This window comes from Lepidochelys olivacea, assembly GCF_965140295.1.
Source record: "Lepidochelys olivacea isolate rLepOli2 genome assembly, chromosome: 17".
Classification (NCBI taxonomy): Eukaryota; Metazoa; Chordata; order Testudines; family Cheloniidae; genus Lepidochelys; species Lepidochelys olivacea.
Genome location: NC_140427.1, coordinates 8,393,028 through 8,418,391, shown reverse-complemented (window position 1 = coordinate 8,418,391; position 25,364 = coordinate 8,393,028). Strand labels below are relative to the sequence as shown.

Sequence of the window (25,364 nt, the reverse complement as noted above, 5' to 3'; positions counted from 1 at the left end):
GAATTGGAGGCCTAAATTAGTTGAGAGGTGCTCTTCTATTTCCTGTTGGCTGTCATATGGAGAATCTTCCAGCTCCTTTGCTAGTTTGTTCCACTGGTTAATAAGCATCACGGATTTATCATAATCATTGATAAAAAGACAAGGCTCTGCCTAGCACGATCCACTTCTCCTTCACCAATCTCAGGCCAACTCCTCTGCAGTGGGCAGGGAATGGTTTGTAGTATACGTGAAAGGTTAACAGTGTGCTGAAAAAGTGTGATCACATCATTAGAGCACCAGCCTTAGGCAGATGCGTGTTCTATTCCCTGCTCTTCCACTAACACATAGTGCAATCTTGGGCAAATCAGCCCCTTCCCCCCTCAGCACAGTAAAAATAATACCAAGTTAAATACCTCCTAGGGTTCTTATGATAAATAGTAGCAGAGTCTCAAATACATTGAGTCGAAGACAGTAGGAATCTGACAGGATTATGGTGAGTTTCTTTACAGCACAGACCATATGGTAGCAGTGTCTAGTGAACCACCCTCAATCACAATTAACAGGACTCGCTCCCCTTCTTAGCGCTTCCCCTCCCATTTGTGATCTCACAACCTCCTTTCCAATCATGGAACAGCTTAGTGGCGACTATAGCAATTATCTGTCTACGGAGAAAAGTTGCATCACTTTAGCTGCAGTGGTACAGCCGCTCCCCCCCTACTGTGGTGTGGGGGTTCCCCCTCAGACCTCTTCCCCACAGCCTCCCTATTCAATTACTTACATCAGGCCAGCTTACCTGTGGATAGTTATACCGCTGCAAAGGGGTTCAGAGTGGGGTACTATATTCTTATATGGGAAGAAGAATAAGTTGCACCAGAACAAGCACATCTGCACTTGTAAAGTGTCTGCATTATGGTGGTTTAACTGAAATGGTGGGGGGGTGAGGGGGGAGTCACCCCCCTACTTTAACCATCATTGTAGAAAAGTAAAGTTTATGAGGCCGTAGAATTTTTCAAAGCTCTAATGCAAGAATCGGTTTGTCTTTTTTGAAAGAGTTATGATTGCCTTTTGCACTGTTTCCTTTTGCTGTTCATTTCATCCCCTATTCCAGCAGTTCTCAAATTGTGGGTTGTGACCCCGTTTTAATGGAATCACCAGGGCTGGCTTAGACTTGCTGAAGCCCTTGGGCTCAGGCTTCAGTCCCCGCCCCCCATCCTGGGGTCAGGCAGCAATTTTTGTTGTTAGAAAGGGGTCAGGGTGCAATGAAGTTTGAGAAGCCCTGGCCTATTCTGTTCTCATCTAGTAATAAGGACAGACAGCATAATGTGACCAGGCAGTAGTCTGAAAACCACTGACAAGTATTCTACAGAAGAGTTCTGGGAACTCTGGGGTAAAAGCTATCGTTGAACACGCAGCATGGGTATTTGGAAAAAATAGCCAGTGCATTGCTGTGCTGAAGAAAACAAATATGTATATAAATCCATCTGGTTCCTTAGTGAACAAGTAGTCTCTAAAGGTCAGATAGAGGTATTTTCTTAGTGAATTATAAACGTGGAGTTTCTGATAACATTTTATTTAATAGCAGCAGAACCGCTATAGCTACTAGAGGCAAACTACAACACAGATGTAAAAGTATTTGCTGGATGGCTGGATACAGCACCTGCCCTATGGACACAGAAGCTAAACTAACATTTATGTATTATGTAGTGGGGTTATGTTTATTAAAATATTTAGCTGTTTTCCCAGTATATCTTCTGCCTAGGGAAGCATATAAAAAGAGACTTCTGGTCAGTTTTTCCATTTCTTTAGTTTTAGAAAGCTCTTAATAAAGGAAATCTTCCCCCACCAGACAGCACCACTTACTTTTTACATTAGTCAGTCATTTCTTGGCTACCCTGGAAAACTCAAATAGCAACTTAAGAACTAGAAACGTGATATGAGAGAATGAAAGCTGAGAGGCTGTGGGGAGGATTTTAGGGTGACTGTTAAAATTGGTGTTTGCTTTTGTTAACATCTGTTTAACTCCCGAACAAACTCGGCTGACAGGCTGTATGCATTAAGATTTCAGACACACACCTTTCCATTACAGTGTGGCAACTTACCATCAACCTGACTTTTCCCACACATTCCTATTTTAGAGAATGTAATAAAACAGAACACTAACAAGTTCAAGTTGTCTTTTTAAAATCACACAACAGCAAAAAACAAAACAAAACCACACCTTTTAAAGAAGTTGAGTATCACCAATCTTGCCCACTAGATGGCTCTACCGTCCAAAGAAGGATTTCATTTGTTTTTCTACCCTTCCTGAACTTTAACTACCCTATTTTGTTTGTCCTTTTCTTTAAATTAAAAGAAAAACCCCCTCAGAAAGTAAATACTTATTTGTTTGGCATTTATGAAGGAATTTTCTTCAGAATAATCCACATTTGTCAATTAATGTGTCTAGCAGCCTGTATGGTTAATCACAAGCCAGTACACAGGGATTAGCAGAAAGCACATATGATTCTAAAGAACTACGCAAGGCCACACAGTGAGTCAGAAGCAGACCTGAGATTAGAAGCAAAGTGTGTAGCCCATAATCCAAAACTCAGAGCCTTATAAACATTCTTCCCCACATTCTCAAAGACATACACAATTCCAACAACATGCAAAAGGGAGTGAGGTCATAGTAAACGAATGTGCAATTTACAGGGATGAGTTACGAGGCATGGGACCTGAAGCCCTGTTTCTAAAATGTATTCCTCATTGTCCTCTTTTGTCAAGTTATTCTATTTACATTAACACTGAAGAGTCTATGTGGAATTAATTTTATGTCATAAAATTATGTGACAATTGTCAGACCTGTGATAAAGGCTCAAAATGCACTTAAGATTACACAGTCCAACTTGTCCTTTAAAAAGGAATTGAGTAGACACTGCATCATTTTTCAAGAGAATGTACAGATGTGCACAGCTATAATAGGGAAACATCAGAGTGGTAATAAGATAAAAGGACACAGGTTAAAATCCACCGTGTGACAGTAGTATGTTTTTACTGGTGCCTGTTTAGAGATTTAATATTTGACCTAGATGATCAATAACTGACAAAGTTCAATCAGGTCATTTGACAAAGAAAATGCCTAGACTTACAGAAAACTATGCTGAAGAACTGCAACTACTACAATTAAATAGAGATGAACCAAAAATCTTGGAACTCAAACCAATGAGGTCTAGCAGATAAAGTTACTGGACTGGATGTCAGGAAACTTACTGTTCACTTTATGATGGACCAGAAGCTTGAAGATTTAGCTAAACCACTTGCCAATATAAAAGTGGGTTAAAGGACAAAGTAAGAGTATTAAAATGGAGAGGTAATTACTCATGCAAACTATGCCAGTCTCAAATTTTTAATGACTGTATGTTAATGCCACTGCTGTGATTTTGTGCACTAAAGATGTTTCAAACATTAAACTCTGCTTCGAGTAGTGGTTGAATAGTGAATTATGTAATGACATCATAACTCAGACTTCTTGTCTAGTTTCAAACCAATTCTGCAGTGTTGGCGTAAGAAGCACGTCACTTAACCTGTTCTGTTCCTCATCTATGAATTGGCATTCCTATTTAAGAGGGAATGTTGCAAATATTAGTTGGTTCATGTGCACAGAACTTGGCCTTCAACTAATTCATTCATAACTGTATGCATAGTTATTGTCAATTTTAAACAAATTATATTTTAAATTGAAGTTAATTTAGGTTGCGTGTTAACTGGAATGAAGTATGTTTGGTTGGAAGTGTATATTTTCTATTATCATTGTGTTAGTTAAAACGTAAAGCTACGAAACCAAAGACTGTTTTAATTACACTATTCAATTTAGATATTATGACTAGGGATGTTCTGCACTGAATACAGTGGACACTACAAGTATCAAATCTATGACTTATCCACAAAGTAGTTTGTGAGTGACAAGTCTAAACAAGCTATTACCAAGCAAGATTCAGGGATACATTAAAGTAATTTGGCATTTTCCCCAAAAGATTCAAAACCAATAATCATATTAGCAATATTAGTGAAGAACCATTTAGTTTCAGATTTATTAGAGGGTGGATAAATTTGATCAAGACAAAAACCTATGGAACAGGGAAATAACTAAGTTGGGGCAAGTAGGGGGCATGAAACATGTACCACCACTTAACTCTGCACTGAGATGTAAATTAAATTGCAGTAAGTCAGACAATTGAGGAATGCAGATTTGAAGGGGGTGGGGGAAATTAATTGATGAAGCATCCATGATAAAGTCTTTTCTGAAACTCAAAGACTTTTATGTTCCTAGTGCCAACCAACACTTGGATGTTCTACTACAAGAAATGCAATCAACCAAAATTGTATCAGTGAGCAAAAATACTACAGAATACAAACAGCATGTAAAAGGATAGGGATCTATTCTCGGTCATGTTGCTTTTCTAGTTAAACACATCAGAAAAGAGAACCAATATTTTATTAATCATTTTAAAATGAAGTCTAATCTTATCAGTTCATTTGGCAAGTCCACCCAGAAGTTTTATTTCAACCAGGATGAAAAACTTTCAAGTGTGATCTCACCATGTCAGACAAAAGAGACCCGTAAGTAGTTTGCATTGAATGGCATGAATGCTTTTAGATAGGCTCACTTGCCAATTTTTGTGGATTCAACATTTTTTCCCCCCTCCAAAAGGGCTTTCCAGAGGAAATTCTGACTTTTAGAAAAACACTCGAAGAATTTTAAATGGGAAATATTGTCATGGTGCCTCATGCCTCCATTCTCCTTTATGGGTCAGGTTCCCCACCACACAGGCTACATCTCTGTTGATACACCTCAGGTAGGGATTCTCATGATGCACCACTGTGATTCAGCATGAGATGCAGCCATGGTGCAACACTGGAGATGTTGTCTGGCTAGAGAGTGCCCAGCTCAGAGAAGACTGAGGACATTAGGCACCTGAACTACAAATCCACGAGGCACTGTAGCTGAAATGTTCGGTTTCAAACTGAAATGAGGAAGTTTTTTGTGAAAGATTTATAAAGTTCTCAGTGTTAAATTTTTCACCAAAGAAGCTGATTTTTTCCTGTCTGGTATTGGGGGCTGGAGGAAGAGGAATGACTCCACATTTTCCAACCAGCCAGTGGTAGAGTCCATATTGCAGTAGCATCAACCCCAGTTTTTAAAAAAGGGCAGATTTCTCCCCCCCCCGCCCCGCACAAAACGTACTTCACCGTGTATTCTATTACAAACAAGCAACTGCAAAGAACAGGGATAAAACCCAGAAACTGTGTGTCTTGAGAGAAAGAAATTACCCCTCAGTAGATTCACACTGAGATTGCGATGCTGCTACTTTTGATATCTGAAAAGATTTACACGCAGGAATGCAGAAAAACAGCACATTCCAAACTCTACCATGCACTGCTGGGAGAGAAAGATGCTCAAAACTCAGTGAAATTTTCCTTGCATGGCCATTAGATCATAAAAAGGGGAAGATGACATTTATAACTGATGTTAACAAAATGATGGCATATTTCTCCAATAGAAGCAAAAGAGTTGTTGTCCTTCATATGGAAAACAAAGCCATGTGGGCAGCTTTAAGTTACATTTCCCTCCCCATGAAAACAGACTGTTTAAATCTTCACATTAATTTAAACTTTATCCTTCTATTATCTTTGGAGCATATGTATACCCAAGGCATGACTGGAAACTTCACCCTGAATTTTAGGAAGGGCAAGAGTCACATGGTTTAACACAAACCATGTGATCCCAAGGAAAGTCTAAAGGTGAGCGTACTCCGGCTGCCACAACTTGTGTAACCTTACTCTATTGATAGTCCAGATGTCTACATGGCTCCTCCAGTCTAAGTAACAATGGTGTCAAAGGAAAGAAGCCAAAGAGACATGATACAAAGACAGCATGTAAGGAGACCGATGGATACAGGAGAGGACAGATTCACACAGACCAAGTCCATATAACACTTTTCCTAGCTCTAAGTGTTTAAACCCTTCTCTAATTGTAGGTCAGTAAGCCACTGTATCCATTAGTTGTGTATTTTGGCTAAAAGAATTGTAGAAGAGATTGGAAAACATCCTTTTTGAAATATTGAAAGAAAAGAGTATGTTGCATTATAACAATTTTATTTCAGGATCTCAAAGTGCTTTACAACAATCAGTGCCTCAACACTGTAGTGAGGTACATATTGTCTCCATGTTACAAAGAAAATGGAAATTAGAATGATTAGCCCACTACCACATAGGAAACTTATGGAAGACACAGGAATAGGGAACACCAGTTGCCATGTCCTGTACCCAATCCATTGAATCATCTTTCTTCAGCAGTCAGCAGAAAAGAAAGAAACATCTTCAGAATTATTCCATTTCTTTCTATTTAAGTTTATATATGAAAAAACAGATGCTGCTGTTCTGTTTAAATTAGGTGAGGTTAACATCCTCCAGCCTTTTAGAAGTACGCTGTTGAGCGATTCTTCAAGGAAAGTATTGTCTGCTTCACATGGACCTAAAAAAGCCCATGGCAATATTTTTTTAAAGCGCAGGTGTTTATATTAAGCCAACAGGCCAATAAGTCCTCCTCCTCCTTCTGGCATAGAGGGTGCCAGTACACATCTGCCCTCCATTCCATGGTGGTTGTCTTTCACTAGGGCTAAGTGTACTTTGATTGCAAACCACTTTGAGATAACCCTGGAAGCAAATGATTTTCAAGTATTTAACATCTATAGCTTAATTGCACAAGAAGCAGTTTAAAATATGGGTTTCCGGTATGTACTGTAAAACTCACTGTATATTTATTCAGACATATTGCTTACCTGTCAAATTTTCAGACTGCTGGGAAGTGCAAGTCAGGTCACTTTCAACTTCTTGGCAGATTTCTTTTTTTAAAATAGCCCTTTAAAAATGTCAGCTTCCCTATCAGGATTAACCTCATGCCATTCTCTAGCACAAAGCTCTGCCAAAGGACAATGGGCTGTACTGTCACACATCATGACAGCATTCCTGGGCTGCCATCATTCCGTACTTCCACTAGTAAGCATCCCTACTCCCCCAACTTCCTTTAGAAGTATATGAAAATTACTTGTAATGTTGCTCTCTCTTGCACCCCAATATAGGATTACTATATAAAGTTTTTAAACCCCAATTGTGATATGCTTTCTACTTGAATTTATATCCCCCTCCCACATGGATGCTTTTACTCATTGTCATCTGAGAAGCTCTACAACAGTATCTATAAGCAAGTAGAAATTCCAGTCTCATTTATGCAATATAGATTGTGCCACATTTGTGAAGCACACACATTACACTTTACAAAGTAACGTCATTGATGCCAGTAATTTCATATTAGAACAGTGCCCACAAGTCTATTTAATGGAATAAAAATCTAGATTCTCACCTTGAAATGCAATGTACTTGTCATCTTGATCACTGCAGTCTGGATGCTAGCCCTCCCTGCCATCCGGAAACAACCTACAACCACCTCTGAAGGGAATCAAATCTTAACATATATTTACACCATTAGTCTGTTTAAAATTAATAGTATGACAGCTCTCCTGTCAGTGTTGGTTATGAAACCCATCTGTGCAAGGGTTATAAATCAGACTAGGTAAATCTATTTTGGCATCCTATTTAACCTTAATCCTGTAAGCATTCTGATCTTTACTCAGTGATTACATCTTACATATTGCACCCCTGCTCTTGCTTACTCTCAGCACTTCATTTCACAATGGCTTTTATATAGTGATTTTATTGATAGTGTATGGTGTATTTATATTTAAATTTAAGTAATAGCACGTTTTAAAAGGAGATAAATTTGGCTACAAACTAGTTCTGATGATGCATGGCTATATGTTTTATAGGCATTTAGAAAAGTTTAATGTCACATTCGGATAAACCAGAGTGTGTTCTACAATGACACACCGTGGGAATTAAAAGGACTTAGCCTGGAGCTAAATAACAGACCCACGCGTCGTTACTCAACAGCCTACAATACAATCATGGTTTAATTACAAGTTTAACCCTCTCGGGATTTCTTCTTCACAACCTATAATATTTAATCTTCACACATATTAATTATATATGAAGTCCAGTTGAATTTTTGTAATTCTCCAATTATCTAAACTACTTAGCATTTTATTTTAACAGTCTGAAGCATATTTTAGTCCTTCCTACCATATAGTTATTTACTTTCATCAGGATTACAACCAAGCTCGCTCTTTATAGCATGGTCCCTTAAAAAAGTCTGTCTACATCTTTTGTCTTTAAAAAGTTGTTGCTAAGAAGTTTTGTTAACTTAGCTAAAACTTGTGCTTTTTTCCTGTATACCCTCAATAACTAATCTATGTCCATTTTGCGAGAGATTGATGCTTTAGAGGCAATAAACTATCAAGATTACAATAGCAAGAACAGATACAACAGTTTATAACATTAAAAATCTTACCATACCATTCCAACCTTGGTTGTCTTCATTTTAAAAGAAAAATTTCAGTGAGCTTGATCAGTTAAGAGTGACTGATCAAAACATTTTCTATAAAATGTGCGTCACAGTATTCTCTTCAAATTAAGAAATCCTCTATATAATCCTAAAAGTTAAAAAGAAGCGACCTGCTTAAAACCTCAACTATTAACATTAAGAGTTGGTGTGAAAAAATGGACCTTTATGGAACTCAAAATAAAAGCCCCTTTGTCTGAATACTGTTAAGTGTAACCTTTAGTCTTATTGTAGTTCATTGTGGCAGGACTTTGATGACTACCTTAAGATTCTTACATTTGACAAATGAGAACAACCATGCAATTTTTTTTTAAAATTTTATTTGTCAAAGAAAAAAAGGCAGTAAGCCAATTGAAAACCTACTTAATCTTTAACTCCAATTTATCTTTAAATTTAGAGAAATGACTGATTTTTTTTTTTTTTTAAACAAACCCCCCTTTTCCCCTTTAATGTTTACCATCTACTCGTGCTGAATCCTTCCAAGGAGATTGCTCCAGCGTACCTCTCCAGGTCCTCGCTTTGCTCCTTTTACCAAAAAAATGAAAAAAAATGAAAAAAAAAAAAATATCCATCGTGCATCTTAAGGGCTCCAATCGTCAAAAATAGGAAAAAAAATCTTTGGAATAGCCAATTGAGTTGAATAAAAAAATCCACACGAATGCGGTTTGGTTGGGGCAGGAATCCACTCCTATGTTCCTGGTAATTTGATCCCGCTCCATGAATCCTTGTAATTCAGCCTCCCTATCCTATCCACATTATGATTTGAATCCAATGATCCAGCTCCAAGGATTGGGATCCAGTGAGCCCTCTCCAATCCAAACCTTTATAACCAGCAAAACCAAAAAAGAGGAGGCAAAAAGTTAGATACTGTAATGAAAAAATAGGATTCTGGGGAATGATTAGTTATGTTTGCCATCAATTAATAAGAGATGTACATTAATAACTATCAATTCCCCAAAACAAACTTTTGAATGGTGATGCTCAGATAAATTTTAGGAATATTAATTATTTGGAGAAAACATTGTAATATTTACATATGTCAACTGATAAGGCCAACATAGTCACTGCTTGTAAGGTGTATTACAGGTTTTGTGGTTGCAAAAATTTTTTCTGATATTGGAAAAGTTTATCACTAAAGCTATCCACTTACTATATGTCTAAACTAAAGCTAGTATTCCCATCTGGAAGGTAACAAAATTAACTAACTGAAGTTTTCAAACATATTAGTGAGTCAACTGTGAATTAGTCTGAAGGGGAAGGGTTGAGATTTAAGGAATTATTCCCAGCCAAGTATTCTATATTTTGTTTTCATTCTGATACTTAAAAAAATGTAATAGCAACGCTGTATCAGTCACACAGAGGACATGCAGATTTTAGCAGTATTGATATTATACTCTATCTGGTTTCAAGATTCCCTACATCTACAAATGTACCAGCACTACGTCATATTAACATTTGTAACTGAATGCAGCATGACAAACTGAACCAGTATACTCCACCCTCCCTGATTTTTTTTTTTTAAACTAGAATGGAATAGAGATACAAAAGCAAGTAATTTAGCCACAATTGTCAACATGGTTTTAAAGAAAAGAGCAATTGTAGTCTACAGTAACTAAAACATGCCTGTAAAAGTTACCAGATAAGGTGTATGTATATACTTATTTAACCATGGTATAAGGTCAATACTGCCAATTTCATCTGTGACAATAGCACTTGGAGTCATACCATTGCCTCCATTATTGATCTGATCCTCCTCAATCCTCCTTTTGACAATCCTAAAATGATTGACATGTGCTCCACAATCCTTTAATCCAAAGCATTCTTAATCCATCTCTTCAGATATGTCTACAGAAAGACACATGAAAAGGCAAGATAAAATATAAGATCCCCCAGAAGAAACAAGTTAACCACAAACATCCCAACATCCCCAGCTCGTATAAACCATAGCTGAACACTGAGACATTTACACAGCAATACCACAGTCTGCAAAGTGTGGGTAGTTAACTTTAACTAAATTTAAACAATCCTGGCTATAACATCAATTAAAATACAATTTACCAAAGACATGAGGGGAATGTTGATGTTAAGGAGCAAATACTCACTAGGGATATTACACAAGAATGCAATTCAACACTTCAGCCAATTTGAATAAAACAGTTTGAATTAAAAAATTAAAGACTGTACTGAGTAAAGGAAAACTGTGTACAACATGGGGTTCTACAAAAAGAGAGCATCACTAATCATTTATGTACGAGAACGGGATCTGCTGTGACGGGGAGAGTAGCGTGGAGATCCTCTGCTTCTTCTTGGGGAATAACTGCGGCTTCTGCTGTTGCTTCGACTACGGCTTCTGCTACGACTACGGCTGCGTGACCGAGATCTTCCATAGCTTGGACTTCTTGGGCCATCAACTTTAACACGGATGTAGGCAGTTTCTCCCTATTAAATAGACAGAACTTTCGATTGAAAGGTCTAAGATTTTTAGCTATCTTTTCAGGCATGCTGATACACTGATTACATTGATATAAAAACACAGACATAGATCTCAAAACTCTAAATGAGAATCTTATTGTAAAAGACTCAGCTACCTGCATGTTAGTATAGTAGAGACTTCATGTCCTTACCTTCAAATCCTATTGTTAAGCCCTGTGTATCCAATTCTGGCCCCCCAAAAAGCATGAAACCTACCTCATGAGATCTAAATTTAGTGTTATCCAGTTTTCGCACTGCGTAGGTCATATCTTCTTTCCGTACAAACTCCACGACACCAGTTCCATCTCGGAAAACATCAGCATAACATACATCACCTGCTTCACGCATGTGATCCTTTAAATCCTGCCAACTTCCACTTGGAGGCAGTCCTGAACAAAAAGCAGATTACAGATTACTTCAAATACAAACTTTTATTATTTACTTTCCATTTACAATGCATCACCTCCCACTGCCAGGTAAAGGAATTGCCTACTGTAGTTGAGAGAATGTCTTCCAGCAGGAACCCATATAATATGCACCCTATACAAAAATGTTACTATTATGCTCCTTAGAGGCTGCATAGCACAATGCTAAACAAATAATTACACACAATACCAAAATATAATATAGCTAATTGACAAGTGTAGCATCCTTTGCCATTAAGGAATGACTGTAAACATGCCACATCTGAACTGATAAGAACCGATCTCATAATCCTGAGCAAACCAAGAGTATTAAGCAACTTACCGGAAACTATCACTCGATACTCAGATCGCCGGGACGGGGGGCCATACCTGCCCCTGGGGGCCCCACCACCTCCACCTCCGCCACCTCCTCTGCCCGTGCCTCTGCCGCTTCGGGGAAACTCCACCCTCAGACGATATCCATCATAATCGTACCCATCCCTTCCGTACACCGCGTCCTCCGCATCCCTGCAAGAGAAGGGTGAGTGAGTAGAGGCCCAGCCACACCGCACTGCAGAGGCACAGGCCGGACAACGCACCTCCTCCCTCCCTTTGTTCCCTTGCAGCCATTTTCCCGCCCTAACCAGCAGGCTGACCATGTAGCCCCGCCCCGAACAGCCGAGGCCGAGCCCCAGCTCACCTCGTCCCCCTCTGCGATAAGCTGCTGCAGCATGGCCGAGGCAGACAGTCACCTGAGGGGAGAGCACGGCAAAGTGAAGGCCGGGCGGTGCCCGCCGAGGGCGCTGGAGAAAGGTCTAGGCAGAAATGGGGAGGAGGATCTGTCCCCGGGCCCTCCAGCAGGAGCGCTGTCTGTATGGCATGACCCTGGGGCTGGGGAGTGGTGCCCCCAGGACGGAGCGGGATGCAGCGGGGTTTTGGCAGGCCAGTGTGTCCCCGTCCCCCACCAGGAGGAGGAGAGGATGTAGCGGTGTCTCGACAGGGAAGCAGCTCCCCCCACCCCCACCGGGGAGGAGACGTAGCGATATCTCGGCGACGAAGCGGTTCCCCGACGGGAAGCCTGGAACTCAGAGCGGCCCCTGAGGGCTCCTCGATCTGCCCGCCATGGAGGAGGCGAGGTACCCCGGCTCGGGAAACGGCCCCGCTCCCGGAGGCAAGCACCGCGGAGGTGGCGGCGGGTCTCACTGGGAGTCCTCGGGCGGGGCCTCACCTGGGGTCCTCGAACTCCACGAAGGCGAAGGGCGGCCCGCCGCGGCGGTTCTTGAGGTCGATGTCGCGGATGGCCCCGTACTTGTAGAACACGTCCTCGATGTCCTTGGTGCGGATGTCGGGCGGCAGGTTCCCCACGTAGATGCGGCAGTCGTTGTTACCGGCTGGGCCGCGGATCACGCCCCCTCCGGACATGGCAGGGTCGGCAATGGCTGCGGCGGTGACGAGCCGAAGCTGGGACAGTAAACGGGTAAGTAAGCGGCGGGAACGGGCCGGACGCTCAGGAGCAGCTACACACGCCGCCTCCCTACAACCGCTTCAAAATGGCGACTGCCGCTTCCCTCGCGCGGCCCCACAGGCGCAAGGATTCTAGCACGGCCCACGCAGCGCTTGCCCCCTCCGACTCGCAACACTCAGCGTTCAATGCTACCCAGCGCGGGCCCGTTCCACCTCCAAGGCGCATGCGCCGCTGAAGAAAAGGAGTCCGCCCCTTAGCAGCCGCAGTTTGGAAGCCCCACTAATTCCAGCCGCGCAGTCCTCGGCCTCGAGAAGCCACCCCGTGTAATGACTCTTATAACCTAGGAATAAACGTTGACCGCGCTCGCAAAAGTTCCCTTCAGCCGCTGCAGGCCGGGGGCCCTCAGACATCCGGTGAGGAGTCCACACAAAGAAGATCCGGCCCGGGTAGAGAGGAGGGGTATATCCCACCATGCACCGCGCGGGGGGGAGCTTGGCGCCAAGGAGAGGCGTTATATCCCACAATGCAGTGGGGTAGGCCTCAGGCGGGTGCTGGACTAGGGCGTGGGCCTGAGGCCCTGCAGGCGTCTCCTATGGTGTGTACGGAGCGCTGGGCGGGTGCCGGCTTTGGCTTTGTGGGTAGCTTCCAGCTCTAGGCGAAGGGGGCAGAAGGTCTGGAGCCCAGTCAGCAGCAGGGCTTGTTGGGGGTTACCTCTCTCATTGCTCCAGCAGCAGAGCTGCCCCAAAGGGGTCTCTGGGAAGGGTGAGGTGGGCCCGTTCCCTGGGCATTCTGATTCTGGGGCTTATGAGGGGGAAATTCAGCTGCCCCAGTGGACCAGCGACTCTTCAAGCTGCTAGCCAGCATGACTGTCCTTTGTTATTCATTTTATGGTAGTGCCTTGAGATGCAAGCGCAGGGCTGGTCTGGGCTAGTCATTGCACAGGTCGGTGCATACTAAGGCCCTGTCTACACTAGGGAATTTACAGTGGCACTCACTATAAACTCCTGCTGTAACCCTCCTCTCTACCTGAGCTGGATGTGTGACAGCCCCAGGCCTGAAGTGGCTGAAGAGAACTTTTTCTAGTGCTGCTGTAAGATTGTGTGTGTAGCTGTTCTGTGCTGATGGGAGAGAGCTCTCCTGTTGACATAAAACCATATTAGTGAGCAGCAGTAGCTATGTTGGAAGGAGCTCTCCCCCTGACATAGCGCTATGCATGCTACCGCTTGTGCTGGCGAAACTTGTCACTCAGTGGTGTATTTTTTAACTTGGTGTTAGGGAATAGCCAGCAGGGCAACTGCCTGGGGCCGCAAGCCACAGGGGTTCCCATGAAGCAAAGTTCCTTGGGCTTCCGCATTAGCCTTGCACGGTGGGGCTTGGGCTTCAGTTTTCTGCCCTGGGCCCTCACGAGTCTAATGTTTATTTTGGAGGACCCCCTGAAACCTGCTTGTGGCCCCCCAGAGGGCTCCGAACCCCTGGTTCAGAACCTCTGATCTAGGCCATCTCTGGCAAGTGTTTGTCTAACCTGCTTTTAAAAATCTCCAATGATGGAGATTCCACAACCTGCCTAGGCAATTTATTCCAGTACTTAACTATCCTGACAGTTAGGAAGTTTTCTTAATGTCCAACCTAAACCGCCCTTGCTATAATTTAAGCCCATTGCTTCTTGTCCTATCCTCAGAGGTTAATGAGAACAGTTTACCTCCCTCCTCCTTATAACAACTTTTTATACTCTTGGCAGTGCTTGTAATTTGTCCTGCCATTTTTAATTTACATATCGCGTATTCATCCTCCGTCCCAGTGTAAGCACTTGATGTTCATTACATATTGGTTAGATCACAGTGAGGAAAGATGATGTATCTTTCTTACTTATTTCTAGGTTGACTCATGTCAGTCATGGGGTTTAGCATTAAGATATCTTAATGTTGTCAAAGATTTAGCTTGTCAATTAATGAAAAATAAATTATATATCTGTATTATGCTAGTGAATTCCTATGCTTGCACTAACCCAGGAACCAATCCCTGCAACAAACCATGTTGCCAATTCTGTCTGCATATCTATTAAAGGGACACCATCGTAGGACCTAACCACATCAGCCACACCATCAGGGCTTGTTCACCTGCACATCTACCAATGTGATATGTCATCATGTGCCAGCAATGCCCCTCTGCCATGTACATTGGACAAAAGAATCTACACAAAAGAATAAATGGACACAAATCAGACATCAAGAATTGTAACATTCAAAAACCAGTAGAAGAGCACTTCAGTCTCCCTGGACACTCAATAACAGACTTAAAAGTGGCAATTCTTCAATAAAAAAACTTCAAAAACAGACTTCAGTGAGAAACTGCAGAGCTGGAATTAATTTGCAAACTTGACACCATCAAATTAGGCCTGAATAAAGACTGCGAGTGGCTGGGTCATTACAGTTTTTTCCCCCTCTGTTGATACTCGCACATTCTTGTCAACTGTTGTGAATAGGCCCATCCACCATGGTTGAATTGGCCTTGTTAGCACTTCAAAAAGTAATTTCCCCTCAGTTGATATTCACTCCTTCTTGTCAACTGTTGGAAATGGGTGACATAAGGCAACTCCCATTTTTTCATGTGCTGTGTATTTATACCTGCCTGCTGTATTTTCCATTCCATGCATGTGATGAAGTGGGTTATAGCCCACGAAAGCGTATGCCCAAATAGATGTGTTAGTCTCTAAGGACTCACAAGGACTCCTCGTTTTTTTTATGCTTGCAGTGTTCGACGTGGTAAGTCAGGGCTTGATATTTTCTTGTTAGGATCACTAGGTACTTTTCATTGTGTGCCCTATTTCTGCATGGAACCTTCAAAATGGGGCACCTAATTCAGTCCCAGCAATTTCTTTTTAAAATATGCATTTAAATACATCATCAATGCAGTGATCAGACATATTTCTCTCCTTGTGTAGTTCTTCCATTCATTTATTCAGAGTGAGCCATATGTGCTATAATATGCTTCTTTGTAGATTTCACTTTGTGGTGCATAGCAAGAGAACAACATAAGGAAGCAGGGGGACAGGAAGGGGAAGATTAAATCACTGCCATGCATGATTTGAGAATACAAGCAACATAAGACAAAAAAAGAAACATAGACAAAAGAAACAAAAATACTGAAAGGAAATAGATTGGAAAGAAGCAAGAAAAGAAAGGAGTCCAGTGACTTAGGTTATAGGATTGTGTTTTGCGTATGCAGGTTGTTTCCTACATCTTAGTGTATTTTTCTGGTACATATCACCGCCATACATGTTGGCAAGAGAGTAGAATGTTGTTATTCTGGGGACTTCAGTTAAACTGCTGTTTACTACTGTAATTAGATCAATGGAACATGTAATTTTTAAAATCACATGCTATTTTAGCAGACACTTGCTTCTCTGATGTTTAAGCCTAGACAGGAATACATGTGTTTTCCAAAGGTAGCGGGTAAAATTTACAAAAAGGCCTGAATGACTTACAGAATCATAGGACTGGAAGGGACCTCAAGAGGTCATCTAGTCCAGTCCCCTGCACTCATGTCAGGACTAAGTATCTAGACCATCCCTGACAGGTGTTAGTTTAACCTGCTCTTAAAAATCTCCAGTGATGGAGATTCCACAACCTCCTTAGGCAATTTATTCCAGTGCTTAACCACCCTGGCAGTTAGGAAGTTTTTCATAATGTTCAGCCTAACCTCACCTTGCTGCAATTTAAGCTCATTGCTTCTTGTCCTATCCTCAGAGGTTAAGAAGAACAATTTTTTCCCCTCCTCCTTATAACAACCTTTTATGTACTTGAAAACTATTATTGTGTCTCCTCTCAGTCTTCTCTTTTCTAGGCTAAACAAACCCAATTTTTTTCAATCTTCCTTCATAGGTCATGTTTTCTAGACCTTTAATAATTTTTGTTCACTTTTTTTCCAGGAGTGTTACACTGTTGACTCATATTTAGCTTGTGGTCCACTATGATCCCCAGATCCCTTTCCGCAGTACTCCTTCCTAGGCAGTCATTTCCCATTTTGTATGTGTGCAACCGATTGTTCCTTCCTAAGTGGAGTACTTTGCACTTGTACTTGTTGAATTTCATCCTATTTACTTCAGACCATTTCTCCAGTTTGTCCAGATCGTTTTGAATTATAATCCTATTCTCCAAAGCACTTACAACCCCTCCCAGGTTGGTATCGTCCACAAACTTTTAAAGTGTATTCTCTATGCCATTATCTAAATCATTGATGAAGACATTGATCAGAACCGGACCCAGAACTGATCTCTGCGGTTCCTCACTCGTTATGCCCTTCCAGCATGACTGAACCACAGATAACTATTCTCAGGGAATGGTTTTCCAACCACTTATGCATCCTCCTTATAGTAGTTCCATCTAGGATGCATTTCCGTAGTTTTTTTGTTTATGCTCAAGTCCCATTTTCAAAAGTAAGGTAGGCACTTAGGCTCTAATCTACAGAAGTATTTAGCTCCTTACTTGATTTCTGGGTCTCAGCACCTCTAGTCAGTGGGACATAGTCTCTGAAGTGGTAAAGTCACTTTTGAAAATGGGACTTTGGCTTGGTCTACAGTCTGTTTGTACTGGTATAACTATTTCAGTTAGGGATGTAATTTTTTACTGAAGTGGTTATATCCGTACAATTCCTTGTGTGGATGCAGGTATATCAGTGTAAAGGTGCCTTATACTGCTATTGCTTATTCCCCTTCCCTTGCCATCTATAATTATACCAGTATAACTGCCACCATGCTGGGCAGGTGGAGGGCTGTACCACTTTATCAAGGTAGAGTTAAAGCGGAACAACTTTTGTGTATAGAGAAGCCCTTAGGCATCTAAGTCACTTAGGTGCTTTTGAAAATGTTGCCTAGCATCTTTAGCAGTGTCCTTTCTTTACTATGCCTCATTTTTTTCATGTGTTAATTAAAAATACATGTTTCTGTAAGAAAACAGCAATCATGATGATTTACCATTAGGAAAATATTTGCAGTGTATTGTCATACCATGCCAATTTGACTATTCTACATTTCTTTCATTTTTCCCTCATGTAGGTTAAAATACAGCAATATGTTTTTCTCTAATGACTTTAAGATTGATGTTACTTCTCTTTTTTGCTATTTTTTTTAAAGTTTGCTACTAATCACTGAAAGGAGTTATATGAAAACTCTTCCTACAGAAGCAGTAGTTTGTCTAAGTATATGATCATTTCCATTTTAATATTTTTATGATTTAATAATTCTAGTGACATCAAAATATAAACTAGTGAGGCAGCAAGAATAGTGTCACACTTCAGTTCTGGGAACTAGTAAAGTCTTGGGTACAAATCAAGGGCTTGTCTACTTTAGAAAGTTACACGAATTTAGCTTGAATTGATGTGAACCAATATATTTAAACTGGTGCAAAGGGCAATGTGGAAACTCTCATTTTGGTACAATAGTGGTTCATTAAAGATAGCAGGACTTGTGGCACCTTAGAGACTAACCAATTTATTAGAGCATAATAGAGTCTCTAAGGTGCCACAAGTCCTCCTTTTCTTTTTGCGAATACAGACTAACACGGCTGTTACTCTGAAACCTGTCATTAAAGATAGCGTGCATCATCTGAACCGAGTGGTTGTTGAGTAAATGCATTTTTTAAAATGCAGGTATAATATTCACAGCTGATTAATTATGTCAGATTACTAGAAATATTTTCTATATTTTAAGTTTAAAACATGATACTCTCTTTCCTAGCACAGATAAGTCCCACATCATTTGCCTGGAAATCAGACTTTATTATCAAAAGCTTGTTGATTTGCTCTATAAGGCATCATCAAAAATTGTGAATCTGCTTGATTTGGTAAGACATTATCACTTAATTTTGTCCTCTTTCTTTTATGTGTTGTTAATCCTTAGAACTATGTTAAAAGACTGACTTAATTACCTTTATGAAGTGTCTCTTTATTGAAATATTTGAATGTGTGAATGTTTTCTTTCTTTTTACACTTCTAAATCTTGGTAAGTGTTATCAACAGATACTTTAAATACAAATGGAAATGCTGTAGAATATTTGTTTACCAAGTGAGAATCTCTTTTGGGTTTCTGGTAAAACACACATAGAGAGTCATTAAAGATAATAACTTTGTAGAAAATAAATTACCGGAAACGGAATGACAAGCACAATGTTATCTACAGCAATCTCCTAATGTAGCAATAAGAATCACAGTTGTAGAATGAGAGGTTTTGCTTTTGAGAATGAGGGTGATATAATGCAAGGCCTTCGTATTTAAAATATTGAACAGCAAAACCAATATTAACCATACAAACCAATGTTGGAAATGTCTGAAGGTACCTCACCTGAGCAACATTGAAAGGTGTTGGAGTAAAATTTGTCCTAAATGCTCCATTGGCTGCTTCTGGCCCTCCCAAGTACAGCAAGAAAAATAGGTAAGTCTTTGGTTAGCCCTTTGTTTAGCAGTTCCCTATGCCCCCAATTGCCCCCCCCCCCCCAGTTTCAAATGTCTTCCTTGTTTTGCATGATGCACTCCTGACCTTTCCAAGCACTTTCTGAATTCTCTTAGCTCAAGGGTGGACAATAATTTTTGCAGTGGGGGGCCACCCACGAATTTTGGTAAGTTGTCACGGGCCGCACATTTCTACTATATTAATGAAATTTTTAAATTCTATCCCTCCACTGCAGTGTCACGTAATAAAATAATTTGTGCAAAAACTGAGGGTGCAGGAGGGGGTGCGGAGTCTGAGAGGGAGTTTGGGTGCAGGAGGGAGCTCCGGGCTGGTGCAGAATCTTGGGGTGCAGGAGAGGGTGAGGGGTGTGGGCTCTGGGAGCGAGTTTGGTGCAGGAGAGGGCTTCGGGCTGGGGCAGGAAATTGGGGTGCAGGAGGGGGTGCAGGGTCTGGGAGGGAGTTTGGGTGCAGGAGGGGGTTCTGACCTGGGCCAGGTGGTTGGGGTGCGGGAGGGGGTGCGCGGTGGAGGCTCTGGCCGGGAGATGCTTACTACAGCTGGCTCCCGGCTGGCGGTGCAGCAGGGCTCAGGCAGGTTGCCTGCATGCCGTGGCCCCACGCCACTCCCAGAAGTGGCTGGCTGCTGGCACGTCTCTGTGTGCCCCTTTGAGGGGAGGGGGGCAGTGGGCCTGCAAGCACTGCCTCTGCAGTTCCCATTGGCCAGTTTGTGGCCAATGGCATTTGTGAGGATGGTGGTGAGGGCGGGGACAGCATGCGGAACCGCTTCCCACCCGCCAGGGGCGTGCAGAGACATGCCAGCACCAGCCAGCCACTTCCGGGAGCAGTGTGGGGCCTGCTTGCCTGAGCGCCCCGCTGCGCTGCCGGACTTTTAGCAGCAAGGACAGAAATATTAGTCATGGCAGGCCGGACAGAGATGTTAGACGGGCTGGCTCCACGGGCCGTATTTTGCCCACCCCTGTCTTAGCTGTTCCTTGATCATCACTGATATAGCAAGAAAAACTGTAAATTATCTATTTTTTTTCTGACTTTTCTGCAGCCCTCTCCTTAGTGTTGATTAGAGCTGGCTGGAAATGTTTTTCCAAAATGTTTTTCATCAGAAGTGTTGATTTGTCAAGACTGAAATATTTTATGGGAAAGGGTCAGTTTCGACTAATTTCTTGATTAAAAACAATTAGGAAAAAAGTTTCAAAATTGTCTAAATATCTGACTGATAACTTTAAAATGAAAAATTCAGGTTTTTTGGTTTGAATTACTTTTTGGTTTGAAATTTTAGCTAAGTATAGTAAAAAAAATTAACATTGAAATTTAAACAAAATATTTAGAAAATATGTAAACAAACTTTTGGTTGACCCAAATTATGTTGTTGGTTTTTTGTATTGTCAGGTTGTGAAAATTTGAGATTTCAACTGATTCAGAATAAGAAATATTTTTGAAATCTTGGCAATTTTCAAAGGAAGGGAAAAACATCTCCCCCCAGATCTAATATTGAAGCTGTGGGAGGGCTGTGCACTAGTAATTCAAGATAAGTTCAGTTATCGTATGTGAAAATGATCAGACTTGGGTTCTGATCCTGCTTTAGTTCTTGCAGTGGTATTTTAAAGAATACACAGTTGGGTCCTGAGTGTGTTTTTTGGTTCTTGCAACTAAATACCATTACTCTTGTTGCTTCTCTGGGCCTTCTTGACCTACTCTGAGTCCCCATTAATGCTGCCTGTTCAAGAAGGTCAAGAAACATAATGGTGATGATTATCCAGTAGCATGAGAGAGAGTCCACTGTCACAAAATTCAATACAGCTCAAAAACAATTTTCTCTAATGTAAATCCTCTGATTCCGGATTCAATGTTGTATGTATTATTGGACAATTTTCTTGGGGAAAACTAGTTCCCACAATTTGTAACAAAATTGTGGTACTATCTTATTCTCAAAAAGAAAAGGCACCTTAGAGGCACTTGTGGCACCTTAGAGACTAACATTAGTACAAGTACTCCTTTTCTTTTTGCGAATACAGACTCACACGGCTGCTACTCTGAAACCTATCTTATTCTGATACTCTTCCACTGAGAATCAGAGGCTGAGTTGCCTTGGTCAGTGCTCTAAGCAGGAGAGTACAATTTTAAAGTATGGATGGGGAAAAATCCCTTTTTTCCCCTCCATAACTGTGGTCCTGATTTTGCTGCTTCTGTAGGAACTGGATTCTTTTGGCAATTCAGCAGTAACAGTGAAATACATTGAAGATAGCCTGGGAGCATGAAATGATACTTAAAGTGACATTTTACAGAGCACTCAATTTTAAGCCACTCTTGTTTTTTCTTCCCCTGGTAATGATTTCCACCATCTCATCTTTATTACTAATTTGCTTCTGTATGGAAAATGTAAAAGTTTATTGTTTAATTTTTGAACGTGACTCATCTTTAATGGATAATCACTGATTGATGTGAAATGTTACAGAATAAAAGTTGTGCTTATATTAGTTCAAAGGAAATATATAAATCTGTGAAAATTATTCTGTCCGCTACTCTGTGAATATACAAAATGGCACTGGGAATGGATATATTTGGAGAGAGAAATATATCTCATATATATCATTATATATATCATTTTATATCTTAAGAAATTGAATAAATCTCAATAATTGAAGAAAACTTATAATACAGCATGGTCAGTAATTTGGTGGCAAAGCATGGTAGCAACTTTGTAGAAGGGACACTGGGATCTCAATTGCCTTGTGGCTCTGAAGTATATCGGAAGGGTAACATAGATGAGGGGTTGCCAGCATACTTAATGTCTTGCTTATTTGAGAGTAGAGATGATTTGTTTTTCACAACAATGTTGGTGTGGGTGTTAGTGGAGTCCAGTATTCTTCCACTCTGAGATGTCTGGCGTATGCAAAAAAAGTGAAGATGGCAGTGGTGTTCTCCGGAGGAATAAAATGGTAGCTCTGGAATGATGGGTTGAAAAGGAGCTTGAGGCCAGATTTCTGCCTGGGCCAAGTTTGCTTGACAAAGGGCAGCCTCCAGTTTGAAATTGGCGGAGGGAGAGATGAGGACCAATAGTAAACCTTGGATTTGAGAGAACATAGGGGGATACAAATTATGATGATGGATATGGATGTGAGTACGAGGCTGTATTTTATAATATTGACTCTTGGGAGTTGGGGAGGGTACAAAGGTAAATGAGAATTTGTGCATGAAAGCTTAAAATCACTTTCCAGAAACATTCTTCTAGTAAAACTCATTTTATTTATTTATATTTGTACATAAGTTTAAAAAATGCATATGCACATGCTCTAGGTTCCCTTGTCATGATCTTCTAATACAACAAACATAATATTCAAACATAACTAACGTGCAGCTTGACTGCTCAAATGTTTGCTGAAAGCAAGTGCAAAAGAGCAACTGCACGTATAAAGAATAAGCAAGATAAGCTTCCTAAGAGAAGGAGAGTGCCAAATTCACTGAGCTATATAGTCTAAATTACTGTATTTAGTACATTGGAACTCTGTGTGCACCTGAGACAGACAAATAGAAGTGAATTCATTAAATAATTTAAACGGATATTTTTATAGAGGAAAATTGATATTTTCTCAGCTCTTAAAACTACAAGTGGTTAGCACCTTGAAGATCTTGTGTTTTGTTTTGTTTTGTTGCCTTATCTGAAACACATCTCTGAACAGAACAGAACCGTTTCTAATTATGACATATTGGATCTATATTGCTTACATTTGTGTATTGAATCATATTGCTAGTTAGGCCATCATGTTATTCCCTCATGCCTGAATCCACTAGAGGTATTAAGGAACAAACATTCCAATTTTTGGCTATGTCAGACTATGGCTGTAACCTCATCAAATATAGCAATCCTTGATGGTTTTCCAAACTTAAGTAGGAAATTCAGACCCTTTAAAATGTAGTATAAAAGCCACAAATGAGAGGCAGGATCATAATTAGAAAACAAAAAGACTCAAAAGATTTTGAAAATAATTTTTTTGAGATGTGGGGTTGGAGGATTCATTCAGCGGAGTACACACTATGTGCAAAATGGGTGGCAATGCTAATTGAAGCCTTCTAGCTTGTTGTGATGTCTCAGCACTGTTCCTTGCAGAATTTATAAACACAGCTGGCTCAATGTATAAGTGAGACTGCTTCTCTGAACAGATGCTCTTCAGAAGTTTATTTAATACTGGATGGCTTCTGATTTCATTGCTAGTGTAAGCGGGGGAATAGTCCCGCTCTTGTGGGGAACTTTCCTGTCTTCTGCACTACCCCGGTGAAGTGGGCTAGCGAAAGGATCTGAGTCCTCGCTCCCACTTCCTTTACCCAGTGGCCTCCCTGCCTTTGAGGACTCCCCTTCCACTCTCCTGTCTGGCAGAGTCCTCGTAACCCCAACAAGGCTGGGCTCAGGATTCCTGGGGGGCTCAACCCCCAACCCTGCTGTGGTCACCTAGGACAGGGGCTAGGGTGTCCCCACTCCGGGGTGCTCTCTCTGCACTGGGCACTTCTATGACCCACTGACCATTACACACAAGTTAAAGCAAATGCAAGTTATTTAATCAACAATTAATTTTAAAAAGAATAAGGAAAAACGGGAAAGGTTAAAGGAAACACATCAACCCGCTCTGTGGCAGGGAACATCACAAACAGTGTCTCTGGAATGCCTAGGCAGTTCACAGTCTGTTCCTTGTAAGTCCCAGGCCAGGTACAAAATTTTGAATGGTGATGCGGACTCCTTTGGAAATCTTAGTCTACAGTGTAATCTTAGACTAAGATTTCCAAAGGGGTCTCATCGCCATTCAAAATTTTTTTGGGGTCCACAAATGAAAAAAGGTCGAAAACCACTGCACTAGCAGAATGTTGTGTTCTGGGGTGGAGACATGGGGTGGGGTGAGAGGAGGGTTGAACTTAGGAAGGAAAAGTTTTACATTTTAAAAATATTTGTTTTCACTGAATTTTATTTCCATGAAAATATTTATATTCATGAAAGATTCTGCAATCTTTCTTCCCACTCTGCATAGCTCACCGCCTCCTGATGTTATTAAATATTGTAACAGCCTGTTTCATTTGTTTTCACTTTGAATCTGAGACTGGTATGTTCCAAGAACCTGACATTTACAAAGAGAAAACGAACGCAAATGTTAGTGAAAATACAGCAGAAGCTCTCTCTTTGTGGTTTCAAGATATAAATAAATGAAAAGTAAAATTTGTATATTTGATTCACTTATTTCTTTAAAAATAACAACCGTCTCATATTTGAGAGACAGATTAGCCAGAAAAGTGACCAAACAACACTGTAAACTGTTCTTTCGCGGTGGAGGGGTTCAGGGATCACAGAACGAGAAGGAAAAAGGAGGAGAATTCCTAGTTCTGTGCAGGGGCTGTCCCTCCCTGTTGTTTCTCTGGGATGCCTTTTCTCTGGTAGGCACCCTGGAGTTTAGATTCAGGATAGCTCAGTGGTTTGAGCATTGGCCTGCTTAAACCCAAGGTTGTGAGTTCAATCGTTGAGGGGGCCATTTAGGGATCTGGGGCAAAAATTGGGGATTGGCCCTGCTTTCAGCAGGGGGTTGGACTAGATGACTTCCTGTGGTCCCTTTCAACCCAGATATTCTATGATTCTATGACTTGACTTGGCTGGGGAGGTGAGTGCAGGCATGGAGGCACAGTCAATGCTGCTTCCAACTGTGGGAGAGGTGGCTTTAATTATCCTTTGCATGTCTCCTATTCCTGGCCCAGTCCCTGACATTTGGTGTAGCAGACTCAGTGTTCTCAGGTGGACCATGACTCCCAAGATGCTGGTCTTGCAGCTGACTGTGCTCTGATTGTGCCTGATACACAGGGGGTTGGCAGAGAGATTTTATGCTGATTCTACACCACCTGGGGAACTCCCCTTTCACGTTGCACCCCCTTTATAGCCTCTTTACAACATGAAAGAGAAAATTGTGCGGATGATTTTTCTCTGGACAGTGTCTCTTTAATTTTTCTCAGTCATGATAATACTTCTTTTTGGGTTTGTCTTGCAAGGGGTTGGTGTCCCACAACATTTTAAATAAAAAACTACAGTGATATAAATTAAACATGGTGTATGTTAAAT

General features: G+C 41.1%; 1 protein-coding gene across 4 annotated transcripts; it reads right to left on the bottom strand.

Annotated features, from left to right (window-relative positions):
* Positions 1–6,097: 6,097 nt before the first annotated feature.
* Positions 6,098–12,921, bottom strand: SRSF1 (serine and arginine rich splicing factor 1). 4 transcript variants are annotated; one of them, XR_014714395.1, is made up of 6 exons: positions 12,581–12,921; positions 11,696–11,880; positions 11,165–11,337; positions 10,729–10,915; positions 7,382–10,321; positions 6,098–6,675 (listed from the first exon to the last, which is right to left on the bottom strand). XR_014714395.1 is itself a non-coding variant. In XM_084651003.1 (5 exons), the coding sequence occupies exons 1-5, from the start codon at positions 12,772–12,774 to the stop codon at positions 10,299–10,301; spliced, it is 762 nt and encodes a 253-aa protein (XP_084507129.1). In that variant the 5' UTR covers positions 12,775–12,921; the 3' UTR covers positions 6,098–10,298. The 4 variants fall into 4 exon arrangements, 1 of the variants encoding a protein (XP_084507129.1); XR_014714396.1 differs by having other exon boundaries at positions 6,098–9,297; positions 10,202–10,321; XR_014714397.1 differs by having other exon boundaries at positions 6,098–9,001; positions 10,202–10,321.
* Between the last annotated feature and the right edge of the window lie 12,443 nt (positions 12,922–25,364).